At 55.2% G+C, this 12983-nt stretch overlaps 2 protein-coding genes across 2 annotated transcripts in view; both read right to left on the bottom strand.

The window, feature by feature from the left end:
• Positions 1 to 388: 388 nt before the first annotated feature.
• On the bottom strand, positions 389 to 2575 carry GPSM3 (G protein signaling modulator 3). Its single transcript, XM_007459508.1, has 4 exons — positions 2134 to 2575; positions 1819 to 1921; positions 1409 to 1608; positions 389 to 1163 (listed from the first exon to the last, which is right to left on the bottom strand). Exons 1-4 carry the CDS (start codon positions 2173 to 2175, stop codon positions 1026 to 1028), a joined length of 483 nt encoding a protein of 160 aa, XP_007459570.1. The 5' UTR covers positions 2176 to 2575; the 3' UTR covers positions 389 to 1025.
• A 1057-nt stretch (positions 2576 to 3632) lies between these two features.
• The window catches only part of NOTCH4 (notch receptor 4), a 23639-nt gene continuing 14288 nt past the window's right edge, over positions 3633 to 12983 (bottom strand). Inside the window, exons 19-30 of the mRNA XM_007459507.1 lie at positions 11262 to 11514; positions 10900 to 11012; positions 9411 to 9934; positions 8448 to 8831; positions 8163 to 8338; positions 7405 to 7624; positions 7148 to 7226; positions 6911 to 7049; positions 6101 to 6396; positions 5712 to 5859; positions 5097 to 5194; positions 3633 to 4927 (exon numbers count right to left, since the gene is read on the bottom strand). Coding sequence (XP_007459569.1) covers positions 4232 to 4927; positions 5097 to 5194; positions 5712 to 5859; positions 6101 to 6396; positions 6911 to 7049; positions 7148 to 7226; positions 7405 to 7624; positions 8163 to 8338; positions 8448 to 8831; positions 9411 to 9934; positions 10900 to 11012; positions 11262 to 11514 — 3126 coding nt within the window. The 3' untranslated portion in view covers positions 3633 to 4231. The remainder of the gene's footprint in view (positions 4928 to 5096; positions 5195 to 5711; positions 5860 to 6100; positions 6397 to 6910; positions 7050 to 7147; positions 7227 to 7404; positions 7625 to 8162; positions 8339 to 8447; positions 8832 to 9410; positions 9935 to 10899; positions 11013 to 11261; positions 11515 to 12983) is intronic.

Below are 12983 nucleotides of genomic sequence, written 5' to 3'. Positions count from 1 at the left end.
GACTAGCCCGTGGGGAAAATAAGGGAAGGTCCCAGGGGCTGGACTTCTGTGGCCTTGAAGCGGGGGCGTGTTGGAGGCTGGGGGGCGTTGCACCTGGGTTCTGAATCCGGGATCTAGCTGATGAGGACTCTGGCCGCTGGAAAGCCTGGGTTCACAGACAGCTTAGTTCGTATTTCTTATCCTAATGACTCCCCTCCCTGTTCTACTTAATTAAAACCAGGAGAGGGGGGTTGGGGGGATAATTAGGGAGGTCTCCAGCCGCTGCTTAATGAGCCAGTAATTAACCAGCCAGGGAGGGAAGCTGGCCTCTGGCCAGACTGGGGAGAGTGGTGGCCTCCGGCCTCACCCTCCTACCCTCCACCCCGCCACCCGAAACACCAGTCTTCAGTCCAGAGGGGAATTACATTTATTCATATAACCAAACATCAGATAGCTCAGAACAGCAGTGGGAAGGGAGGGTGGGCAGGGCTAAATGTCCATTCACAGCCTGTAGGCCCCTCAGTCCCGGGGCTGGGTGTGCCGGTGATGGAGGTAGGAGAACAGTCTTTATGTCTTTGCTGTGCCCTCTCTTCCTTTCTTCTTACTGAGAAGGAGGGTGGAACTGTCTCTCAGGTGAAAACCTTGGGAGATTTGCCTTTCCTCTGGGAAATGAGCCCTTCAGATCCTGCCTGGTGGCTTGACTACTGGGGATGTCCCCACAGTTCAGGACCAAGACTCCCAGCCACTCCCTGAGATCAGAGGAGAGGGTGAGGTGTCCCACTTTGGCTGGGATCCTCTCATGGCCTCAAGCTCCTACATACTTGGTCATGGAGGGAGTTAAATGTCCATCCTACCTTGACTATGCCCAGGGTTTGAGGATTTCACCCGCTCCAGTTCCCAGGAAAGGTGGATGAGGGCGATGAATATTGAGATTTCTGCTGGGTCTTCCAGTCTCTGGTGCCCCTGCCTGGTAGGGTTGAGGGCATGCAGTGGGCTGCCCAGCTTTTGAGCCACAGGAGTGCAGAGGGGCTGGTGGGGCTCAAGTCTCAGCAGGTGTGTGTGGGGGGCTGGGACCTTTGCTCCTCCATTCGGCCCCCACCCTGAACTCTCAGCAGCAACTCCAGGAGCTCCTGTCCCCCTGGGGGTAAGGGAGGCTCTGACCGCTGGGCTTCCATCCGCTGGCTCTGGAGGAGTGGAGGGAGGGGAGGTTGTTGGTGAGGTTCTAAGAGGAGCAGGGCTTGAAAGGAGCCAGGGCTGGTGTGAGGGGCATATAGGACACCTGTGATGGGGGTAGGGGGAGTAGGACCTGGCGGGGCAGGGGGGCAGATGCCTGAGGAGAAGGAGGGGTAGGACTCCCAAAGAGAAGAGGGGCCAAGAGACCAAGAAGCCTGGGTCTTGCCTCCTGGTGGGGAGGGGATGGGTGTCTCACCTGGTGAATGAGGATGGTGCTATAGAGCTGTTCTCTGTCCTCAAGAGGCCGGGGCGGGGCTTGGCCTAGGCTTGGACGGTTCTGGGGGGGATGGAAGGTGGCCCTCTGCTCTTCTAGGCGGCGGGACTGGGCCTCAGCCACCAGGTCCAGAAGGAGCTCAGTCTGCAGGGAGAGCAGGGAGGCCGAGCGGGGCCCCAGGGCTGGGGAGAGGAGGGGGAGGGCTTAGAGACCCAGAGAATTTTGCAGACAGCAGTGGTGGATGTGTGTGTATGGGGGGTCAGAGCTAAGGGGGTGTGATGGGGAGTCCGGAGGAGGTGGGGAGAGAGCCCATGATGGATTGAGCCTTGGTCATGGGATCAGGAAGGATGTGGGCACCAGGGTCAGGGAGCTCCTTGGGTGGGTGGGGGTACCTGTGTGACGGGACCCTGGAGGAGGAGGGGACGGAGGAGCAGATCGCCAGGGCCGATTGCTGGTGTTCACAGGGGGCCAGCCATGCTCATCCTGATGGGGGCCCTGATGCTGAGAGACATCCGTTCCAGTCAAGTGGGGGTGGGGTGGGCAGAGGGCTAGGCCAGCAGCCCATTTCCTCTCTCTGCGTCTCTGTTCCTGCCTCTGTGCCCAAGCCTATCCAAGTCCCTTGAGTCCACCATTACTCAGTCTCTGCCTCAGGTCCTTTCACCTCCCTCTCTCCCAATGCCAGCCTCCCCAACCCGGTGCCAGCTCACCTGCTCGCCATCCTCTTCTTCCTGGGGTCTCTCAGCCTCCATCCCCTGGAGGGGAGAAACCGATGGGGGAGGGGTAGCTGGGATTTGGGAGGAGGGCCGGAACCCTGAGTTCCTGAGGGGAGTAGGGGCTGAAAGGGGTGGGGGTGAGCCGGGGGCTGGATGCCTGGGTACTGAGCAGGAAGCTGGGTTCCTGGTCAGCACCCCCCCGGGCCCCGCCCATCCCTGTCAACTTCCTCCAGTTCTCTTTTCCCACCCAACGGCTTGCTTGACCTCTCTCGCCCCAGGGGAGCACAGAGACTGGAAAAACTCCTCCTGCTGCAGTAGGGATGGGGGTTCAGAGGGGGAAGGACTTTTGGCTTTCTCATATCCAGAGCCTCAGGTACCCCCTAACCTCCTGCTCTGTTCCCTCCACCCCCCTCCTCCCCTTCAGTTCTGTCAACACAGGAACTAGCTACAGAGGAAGTGGTTTCACTCCTCAGAATCCCCCCACCCCCCCACTCCTTACCCCAGGTACCTTCCCTAAGAAGGACCTGCCCCCTGCTTCCCAGCTTCCCTCAGACTTATTGGGTTGGGGAGGGGCATGTTTCCAGTGGGAAGCAGAGGACTCAGATCCAAGGATGTCAGGCCCTCAAACATACATATACCCCTAGCACTGTGTCTAACAAATATGTGTTGAATAGTTATCATTGCCCTATACGTGCTTAGAGTCTATTTAGGGCACAAAATATGCACCAAACGTAAGAGACGCAGGGGAAGCTTTCCTTTCGTCATGAAATGGAAAAGGGAGAGGGGACCACAGCCTGACCTGGTCTTTGATCAATGCTGGTCAGGCTGGCTGGCACCAAGGTGGGAACAGGACAGAGACATTTGGGACCTCTAAATGGCAGCCTGTCATGTTAGCTGAGTGACTGAGCATGAAATATGATGAAGAGGTCAGGTTCTGCCACTTAGTGCTTTGCAATCTTGGGCAAATACAATCTCTGTGCCTCAGTTTCTGAAAGAGTAAAATGGAGGTTTTTTTTAATAGCGTTGATATGAGGATCAAATGTGATAAAGCATTTGGCACATAGTGAATGCTCATAAATGGTAGTTATTGTTAGTTTTCAATATGCTTCATGTCTCCGTGTCTCAGGTCTATCGCCATGAAAGAGATATAACCATATTGTTGAATGGTGGTTAAAGTTTGAGGTGCTCTCTCCATCTCCCTCTACATGAGGCCTCAGGAATCTCCCAAGTGGCTATAAAAAAATGCCCTTGGAAGAGGGACAAAGGGTATGCATGGTTTAGTGTGTGTGTGTGTGGTTTCTCATTGGGCTACTAGAGACTCTTGCCTTTAGATGATACCCTAAATTAACATAGGACCCCAAATCTACTTATTCCTGCTCTTAAAACTATACTCAAAGCTTCCATCCAAATGTTGAACCTAGGGCACAAAATTCTGAAAACACTCTGCAGTCAACCTCGTGTTTTTTCCATTCCCCAACCCCTCCAAAAGATGGTAACACTTCAAATCAGCTTTATTATGGGGTGACAGATTTGGGGATCTGAGATATAGTGGTGGCTAGAAGAGTGGCACTTCATCCCTGCAGTGGTTTGTTTGGGGGTGGGGTGAGGTGGGGAGAATGCAAGGAGTCATCAGCTGGAGTGACCTTTGGTCCTGCCTTCTGTGCCTACACAGTGCTTGGCACACAGGAGGTGCTCAATAAATATCTGTCAGCCGTTTGTGGGTAGTGGGGGTTACAGGCGATGGAGGCTCCCTTTGGGAACAGTATACTGGAAAGAACATCTTACATTCTATCTGTTTGCAGTTCTTGGTTCAGGGGTACTGCTCCCATTCCACTCCATTCTCCTGTAACACCTCATCCTTATTTTCTGTGAGAGAGGCTGGGCCTGCTTCATCCCAGCACCCTGAACCCTCTTTCCAGGGATGCAGTTTCTCCACGTGGAAGACGATGTGGCATACACCATTTTGGGAGACACACTACGCTCATGACCCCTCACTTTTGAGGCTCAAGGATCTTAAAATCTGGAGGCCTTCCATACTGCTTGTCATTTAATCAGTACTCACTTTTAGAATCCCTCCCTGACATGCAGCCTTTTATTTCTCACCCTCGCCTCCCGCATTTAAGGGTATTACTTGGTGGGCTGGGGGACCCCATGCAACCTGAGGGGATCCCCGCTCAGGGGACGGAGTAAGGCAAGGAGGCGGGATTGGAGTGTTGGAGGCGGGGCCGCAGGCTCCTAGAGCCACCCAATCGCAGGGCCAGTCAACAGCTGAGGCCACACCCCCGCTCCCGGCCGCGACCCCGGATCTTCCTCGCACTATTGCAGGGTTGGACGCAGGCTCGCGCATGCCTGCAGAAAGCCTACGGCCGCGGAGGGGCGGGCCTTCTCCTGCTCCTTTCGATAGGCTTCGGCAGTGCGAATAGGCCCCGCCCCCATGGGCGGCCAAGTCTACGGACAAAGTCCGGCCTTGAGGATAGGCTCCGGCTGACAGCGTCCGGCAGCGCGGCTGAGCCCCGCCCCCACGCGGGGGCACGCTCCCTGATGCAGTCCGTGCGCGCTGCAAGGCGCCGGCGCCAGCGCCGCGGCCCGGCGTGGCTTTGTGACGAGCCTCCGGTGGTCCCGCCCCTTCCAGCAGCGTCAGCAGATCCCAGTGGTTGCGCTGGCGGGCGATGTCGCCGGGCGCTAGCCCGGCTTGGTCCCGCAGCCCTCGGGCGGCTCCCAGCCCCAGCAGCAGCTGGGCTACCTCCATGGCTCCTTCTCGGGCCGCCAGGAACAGCGGCGTCTGCTCCTGCCCGGGAGGAAACAGCCAGGGGGACGCGGTCGGGGAAGGCCACGCCCACAGGACTGGCCCTCCTACTTGACCGGTGATCCCTCCCCCTTCAGGTTTTTCGGAGTTCCGGCGCTTTGCACCTCTCCCGCGTCAGCTTAATTGTGGGGGGCCCGCTACTCGGTCTAACCCTGCCGTCCAGTGCGTCTTTATCGGCTCCGGCCTGGAGAAGGGAGCGGGCGGCCCGGGCGTTGTTCACGGCGGCGGCCCAGTGCAGCGCGGTTTTTCCTAGGGCACCACGTGAGAGGTTGTTACCCCGAGGCTGGGGGCCCGACGCCTGGGTTCCTGTTTCCCACGGATTCTGGACTTGGGGGAAGGGCTATTCAGCCCGCCGGGTCCCTCAAAGGCGGAAGCGTTGCCCGGGTGACCGCCGGCTTGCAGGAAGCGTTGCCCCAGTGACGTCACCGGCGCGCGGGAGGGACAATGGGGCATTGTTCTGGGGTCTATGGGACCGGCAGACCACGTCCGTCCCACGAGACCCCCTCCCTTCTCACACTCTTCCCCCATCCTAGATCCCAGTGGACTAGGGGTGTGTGTGTGTGTGTGTGTTTGAGGATGTTGAGGGGAGACTCACTCGCTGCCTAACTGCCACCGCACTGCAGATTTACCACCTTGACAGCAGGGTGGGAGGGAATGCCCCAGCTTCCAGTTGGTCCCTCTGCTGACCCCCCTTTTTTGCATCTTATCTCACACCCCATTTGCTCAACTTCTTGATAGCACAACATCAACTTCCCCAGATCCATACCCCATTTATCTCTGGCCCCCACATCTGCTTGGGCTGCAATCAGTTCTTCAACCAGGTCCTCAACAGCTAGCCTGGCGGCCAGCATCAGGGCTGTGGTCCCATCCTCTGTCCGCGCATCTACTGCAGTCTGTCTGCTGCGGAGTAAGAGCTGGGGCGGGGTGGGGGTGGGGCGGCAGAGAGGGCCAGTGACCCTGGTATATCTGGACTGCTAGCTAAGGTCCCTCACACTGTTAACCACCTCTGAATCCATATTCATCCATCTCTTCTTGTTTCTCTTTCAGTCCCCAGTCTCACATCACCTTCCTCTCTGCCAAACCCAGAGGATGCTATTGCCCAGCCTTACTTGCAAGTTTGCCCCGTTTCCTTTAGCAGCCCCAGTGTGCACTGACCTGGCAAACCTCCCGAGCATCAGCAGCCACAGCGGTGTGAAGCGGGGTGCGCCCTGCCCGGTCTGGCTGGTTGGGGTTGGCTCCTGCCTCAAGGAGGCGGCGGGCAGCGGTTGGCTGGGAGAATCGAGCAGCCAGGTGCAGGGGGGTCTCCCCAGTGCCCACGGTGTGAACCTGGGGACAGGCCCCTCCACCCAGCAGAGGTTCCCAGGGCTCAGGGCTTCCCAACCATGTCTCCTGATAGGTCCTGGACTCCACTCCCCCACAGCAGACTGCTGACATCAGGGGTGTCACCCCATCTGTGGGTGAGAGACATGAAGAATGGGAGACAACTGGGGAAGGGGGAGGACATGGAGGCTCAGGGAGAATCACAGCTTGAGGTGTCAGGAAGCCCAGCTTGGGTTCTTGATTTTGTGTGGCTTTAGTCAAGTGACTTTCTACTTTGTTTTTCTCTGGGCTTTGGTTTCCTCATCTGTAAAAGGAAGCATCAGGCCTTAATACTCTAACCTTCTAGGGCAGTGATTCTCAAACGTGAGTCCTGGATCAGACTCACCTGCAGGGCTTGTTAAAACACAGATTCCCCAATATTTGGAATTTCTGAATCAGTAGCTCTGGAGTGGAACCTGAGAATTTATATTTCTAACAATTTCCCTGGTGATGCTGATTCTTCTGTCCTGGGACCACACTTTGAGAATGGCTGTTGGAAGCACTCACTCTAATATTAGTTTCTCCAGTTCTGATATCAAAGGACTTTCTGATTCTAAAAGGGTCAAAGGGAGTTTTCATTTTCTTGGTCTGGGTTGGCTCACATACCAGGTCCACGGGTGTCCACATCAGGGACATCCATCTCAGAATCCTGGGGAGGAGTCAGCATGGCTGCCTGGGGGAGTTCCTGACAGTCACTACTCAGAGACCAGAGCTGGCACTTGGAGGGTGAGGCCATTTCTTCAGCCTTGGGGATCAGGACAAGCAAGTATCAGTGAAGGAAGGTTGATTTGTCCCTTCAACCCCTCCGTCACTTTAGGACCATTCCTGCCCCAGTGCTTTCACCTGGTCCGCCTCTCCTTCCTTGGGGCCTGAGCACATCACAACTCCATCCTCATCAACTTCTGCCTCTGGTTTCAGTGCCCTGGAAGGGGGTGGGTGGGTAGAGGACCTTCAGGGTCCCTAAGATTCCAGCAGTCTTCCCACCCCTCTCCCCTTCCTGTGTCTTCAACTTCTGCATAGCATCTCTTATTGCTTCTGATCATAAATATCTCCACAGGAAAGAGTCCCCTCCCTGAGCCCCAGTTCTTTCTCACTCTCACTTGAGGCCGATGCTGTCCTCGCCCAGGGGGGGCCGGCGTCGGCGGGGAACTGGCTGAGTCTGAGACCTTCGAGTGAACCCAGGGGGCAGCCAGAGGGCCCCATGCTCTCGGCGCTTCCGGCGGATGAGCTGGAGGACGAGAAGAGCCCCGAGGGCCAGGAGAAGCACCCCGGCCACCGGCGAGCACAGTACAGGCCAGGGAAGCTGGTTGGCGGGGGGCTCTGGTGGAAGAGACACAGTCAGAAAAAGAGGCCATTCCTGGTGAGGTTGGGTACTCTGGTGAGACCTTTGGACAAGTGCAGTAACCTCTTTTTGCCTCAGTTTCCTCAACTGTAAAATGGGAATAATAACAGTACTTGCCTCATAGGGGTCGTTGGGAGGATTAAATAAGTTAATACTGTAAAATGCTTAGAGCAAGGCCTGGCACGTAGTAAGTGGTATATAAGAGCTATTATTCTCTCATGTGCTATGAATTGTTTGATACGGGGATGGTTGGATACTCTCGGCTTAGTAGAATAGACCAGAACCCAAGGTTTGTGGGCGGTCTGTGATAGAGGTTAGAATAAAGTACTGAGGGAAGTAAATTGCAGAGCAAATGGGCCATGAGGAGATCTAGCTGGAGAAGAACGTTAACAAAGGTAAGTCTCCACAAAGAACATTTGGGGCTCCAGTGCTTCTGTTTCATTTGACTTCATTGCTGGTTGCTGACGTGAAAGCTGGCCTGGGAGCAAAGTCAGGGGAAACGACAGGGCCACCTACCGGTGCCTGCACGAGGGTGGGCAGCCAGCAGGGGTCCTGGCAGTAGGGGCTCCAGGGCCCCCACTGCGGCCATCGCAGCAAGGAAGCGGAGCAGGAGCCCAGGGTCCCAGGGACAGCGGGATGCAGGATGGTCGGGGCCACAGCGGGACAAGTCCACATCCATCACCACCACAAACCTGCGGGGAAGGCACCTCAGAGACCCCTCGGTTGGTCCCTGCTTCCCTTCCCTCTGCTGGTTAAAAAACTAATGTCTGCCCCCTCTCCCCCGCCTCCCAGCCTTCTTACCCAGTGCTGAGGGAGTCCGTCTCCTTGCCTGTAGGCTGTGTTTGAGGGGCTGCTCTCTCATGGTGAGAGGGGTCTGGGGCTCCTCCTAGCTCCTCTTCGGCCTGGGCTCCAGGATAGGGGTACACCATGTTCCTGCCATCACTATCTTTCCTCACCCAAAGCCCTACCCTCAGAGTCAGGGACAGCACCCGGGCCAGGGCAAGCAGCTGCTGGTCCAGGGTTGAGGGGCTCAGCACAACCAGCAGGGCCAGGGAGGGCCCCCACTCCGAATCCCCGTCTTCGGGCCTGCAGTCGCCCCCATCCCAGCCACATTCTGCAGTGTTGCAGCCCTTCTCACAGTGTCCATTGTGGAAGTGATCACGGCAGTACTGGTCATAGGCTGGACTGTGGGTTGAGGAGACGGGGACTCAGGACCCCCAAAGAAACCTGACTTCCTCATCCCAGAGAGGATTCCTGATACTCCACACACAGCCTCTAGGGCTCTGGTTGCTAAGTGGGGGCAGCTCTGGAGTAATGGACTTAGACCCCAGATGGTAGGTAGTCCAGACACCCTAATGTCTACTGACACCTTTGTTTCCTAACACTGTCTCTACTCTCTACCCTCCCAAACTCCTGTCTCCCTGAAGTGAAGCCCTTTTCCCTCAGGGATGCTGGTTGCTAGGGGAGATACTCCATGGCAACAGGGCTTAGAGAGAGAAGCTTGAGGCCAGAGATCCCACAGCTCTCAGAGGGTAGCTCTGAAAGATGCAGTGCCCTCTTTCTTGGTCCCCACATTAAATATTCATGCTGCCCCATTCCTCTGGGTTGGAGTCTAGCGTCTTATACCCCTAATTAGCAATGGTTATTAGGGTGGAAACTCCCTGAAGCTTGAGGCTGTGGTCATGCTGTAACTCGAGAGACATCTATGTCCTTCCTTCTGCCCTCACCCTGCCCCCGCCCAGCCCGTCAGGGTTTCAGACTCACGTGCAGGCTGGAGGAGTCTCACAGTCATAGCCATCAAACAAACACTCTTCAGAGTCACACTGCGGATGGCACTGCCCATCCCGGAAGAGAAGCCAGCACCGAGAATGGGAGGGGCAGCCCTTCCAGGGGTCTGGGACCCCCAGGGAGCAGTCCCCACCATCCCAATTTCCTCCTGGGCCGCTGCAGCCAGCGTCGCAGGCCCCATCTCCACTTCTGCCCTCACATCCCTTTGCTCCAGGCCTCTGACACCGGGGCCCTGGAGAGCTGGGAGGGCAGGAGCATCGAAAGCCTGGGCCCCCCAGCCCAGGGGTCTCTGAGCAGCTGCCATTGTGTAGGCATGGAGAAGGAGGGCCACAGCCTGGAGGGACGGGTGGGGTCAGGCAGTCAGGGCCCCCATAGCCATTGAGGCAGGCACAGCGGGGTGGGAATCCAGGCTTGCGGGAGGGCAGACACAGGCCACCGTGGTGGCAGTGATGGAGACCGCAGGAGGGGGCTCTGTGGCTGCAGCTGGGGCCTTCAAAACCCTGCGGAGAGGAGGAGAGAGATTGGGGGAAGGACCTTGTATTATTCTCCCCACCTCCCCTTAAGCTAACCCCTGCATTAAGATAACTCAGAGGGTCCTAGATTCTCATATCTGGAAGGGGCCTCAGAGACCATCAAATTCATCATTTTACAGTAGTTGAAACCATGTCCCCCCCCCTTTTTTTTCCCACACAGTGACATATTGCGTAGTGGGGAGAATGGATGAAACACAGCTGTTTGCAAGAACGTGGGTGAAAGAATGAATCTACGTACACGTATAACTGAATCACTTTGCTGTATACCTGAAGCTAGCACAGCATTGTAAATCAGTTACACACCAATTAAAAAACAAAACAAAACAAAACATGGGTGAACTGTCATCATGATGTGAGTCCTGGAAGACGAAACTGTTAACAGAGTAACAGTAATTGAACTAATACTATATTATCTTGATCCTTGGAGACAGGATTATGTACTTTCTCTTGCTCTGGAAGGGGAACAGGATACAGCAGGACATAAGTACATGAAAGTTATTAATATTGTAATTCTTGTTTTAGGTTCATGGGTTTTATCTTGTAAGGATAATTAAAAGAAGGCAGTACCTAAGCTAATGTTAGTTTGTATGTTAGTGTATCATGAACCAAGGCTTAAGATTAACCCACTTTTATGCATCTGAGGTCTATAAACCAATACACACACGGAGTTAAAAGAACTTATCCAAGCTCACCCAGCTGGCCTTGGGGACCTTCCCTTAGGCAGTGCCCATGATTTCTGAAAGTTCCATTCATGCTACGACCTGATCCTGCCTTTCCCCACGACTGCTGCTGAGAGCCACTTACCACTGTGGACATGAGATGGCTTTCTCCAATAATTCCCGCTCCAGTGCTCCCCCAGGTTCCCGGCTCAGGCATTCTCACCTTACGTCAGCGTTGGGGGCAACAGAGAAAGCAGCTTTGTGGTCACTCACCTGGGGGCAGTGGCAGGTGAATCCTGGGGGTGGTCCTGCTGTGGCCTCACAAGACCCTCCGTGGGAGCAGGGCTGGCTCTGGCAGGGGTCTAGCTCCACTTCACACCACTGGCCTGTGGCAGGGGTGGGGTTAAACATAACACTCTGTTTCAGTCGCTGCCTCCTTCCTAGCTCATTCCTGGGAGACAGCCCAGCACTAGCCGCACAGGCAAAGGGGTGGTGGGCATGTTCTCTGGTGTGGGGCGTAGAGGCAGGCGGATGGACCAGATAACTAGGCTGCCTCATGGGTGGGGATTGTCTGGGTTTCCATGGTCAATTCAGCTGTGCCCAGAAATGCCCATACCCCCTCTCTCAGACCTTACCTGTGTGTCCAGGCAGACACTGGCAGTAGAAGGCATTGGCCAGAGAGTGGCAGGCTGCAGTGCCTGTGGGGTGACAGGGCTGGTCCAGACATTCATCCACGTCCCCCTCACAGCGCAGCCCCACAAAGCCTGGAGGGCAGGCACAGTGGAAGCCTCCAGGTTTAGGGGTGCATGTTCCATGGTTGTGACAGGGCTGGGATTGACAAGCGTCAGGTTCCTTTGAGCAGTTCTGTCCACTGTAGCCTGGTGTACACTTGTAGGCAAAGGGGGTCAGACAGGGAACCAGTAAATGATCCCATCCTGGCACTCTGGGGGACCCAGCTCCAGGTAATTTGCCAGCACCCCACCTTCCAACTCAAAGCATCACTCAGCTCACCGTCCATCACAGCCACGTGTAGCTTAACCCTTGTACCTCAACTACGCATGATACACAATTATTTGATAATACGCAACTTAACCACTTCCCAGTCCCAAACAATCTCTTTGATTCATTGCCACTAGATAGAGCTCCGTTTTTGAAAATTCCTTCTTCCCCCAGCCACGCACCCACTGGGTTCGCTCATGCTTAATTAATTTATAACCATTTATTGAATGCCTGCTTTGTGCCAGGCACCTTTTCAGGCTCTAGGAATACAGAGAAAATTAGAACACATCCCTGCTTCCATGAAATTCTCAGTCAACCGGAGGCGAGACAGCTGGCACTGATTGCATGATTTATATACATAACCTCATAAAACCCTCCTAACAACCCTCTATATGGATCCTCTCATTTGAGCCTCACTTTGCAGAAAAGGAAACTGATTCCTTGAAAGATGAGTGACTTGCACAAGCCACACAGCTGGTAGGTGGCAGAGCTGGGATTCGATGCAAGTCTATGACTCCATAACTGATGACCTTAACCATTTTCTGATTATCTCATATCATTTTGCTAGTGAGAGAAGAGTCACTGATGAGGTCTGTATCATGTGCCAAGTTCTTGCAGGAGGAAGGAGAGTATGCAAGAATGGAGTACCAGCAAGGCTTCAGAAAAATGGAGGAAAAGGGATTCACAAAGCATCCGAGGAATGGCCAGAGGGCCGGAAGAAGCAGACGAGGGGCGTGTTTGGAAACTTCCGGAGGAAGGAGTTTCATGAAAGAGGAAATAGAGCTGAGTAATGGGTACACAGGGGTTCACTACTGATCAGTATGCTGCTTTTGTGTATGTTTGAAAACGCTCGTAATAAAAAATAAAAGTTAAAAGTTAAAGAAAGGGCTTCCCTGGTGGCGCAGTGGTTGGGAGTACGCCTGCCGATGCGGGGGACACGGGTTTGTGCCCCGGTCCGGGAAGATCCCACATGCCGGGGAGCGGCTGGGCCCGTGAGCCATGGCCACTGAGCCTACGCGTCCGGAGCCTGTGCTCCATCCACAACGGGAGAGGTCACAACAGTGAGAGGCCCGCGTACCGCAAAAAAAAAAATTAAAAAAATAAATAAATAAAAGTTAAAGAAAGAGGGTGGTTAAAGGATCATGCCTTCTATCCAGACTCGTGTTTGTGAGTACAGGGATCAGGCTGCTTGGACTTGAGTTCCAGCTTTGCCTTCCCGTCCTGCTCAGTGACCTGAACCACCAAGGTAAGGCCCTGATCCAGTCTGGAGAGAAGTTAGGGACATTCCCCCGAGGCAGACGCCTTCTGGGCACCATCCAGTGGAAGAGGGGTGAGGAAAGCCCCCAGAGAGCCGGTCT

The sequence above is a fragment of the Lipotes vexillifer genome, unplaced genomic scaffold (genome assembly GCF_000442215.2).
Source record: "Lipotes vexillifer unplaced genomic scaffold, Lipotes_vexillifer_v1.1 scaffold862, whole genome shotgun sequence".
NCBI classification, from domain to species: Eukaryota; Metazoa; Chordata; class Mammalia; order Artiodactyla; family Lipotidae; genus Lipotes; species Lipotes vexillifer.
The sequence above is the reverse complement of the archived record's forward strand: the minus strand, read 5'-3'. Positions and strand labels throughout refer to the sequence as shown.

Excerpts from the sequence above, each read along its gene's own strand:
- GPSM3 (XM_007459508.1), bottom strand. The coding sequence starts at position 2,175 with ATGGAGGCTGAGAGACCCCAGGAAGAAGAGGATGGCGAGCAG. Across the intron at positions 1,922-2,133 it reads AAGAAGAGGATGGCGAGCAG|GGCCCCCATCAGGATGAGCA; the intron begins GTGAGCTGGCAC and ends TCTCAGCATCAG. Across the intron at positions 1,609-1,818 it reads TCCAGGGTCCCGTCACACAG|CCCTGGGGCCCCGCTCGGCC; the intron begins GTACCCCCACCC and ends TCCTCTCCCCAG.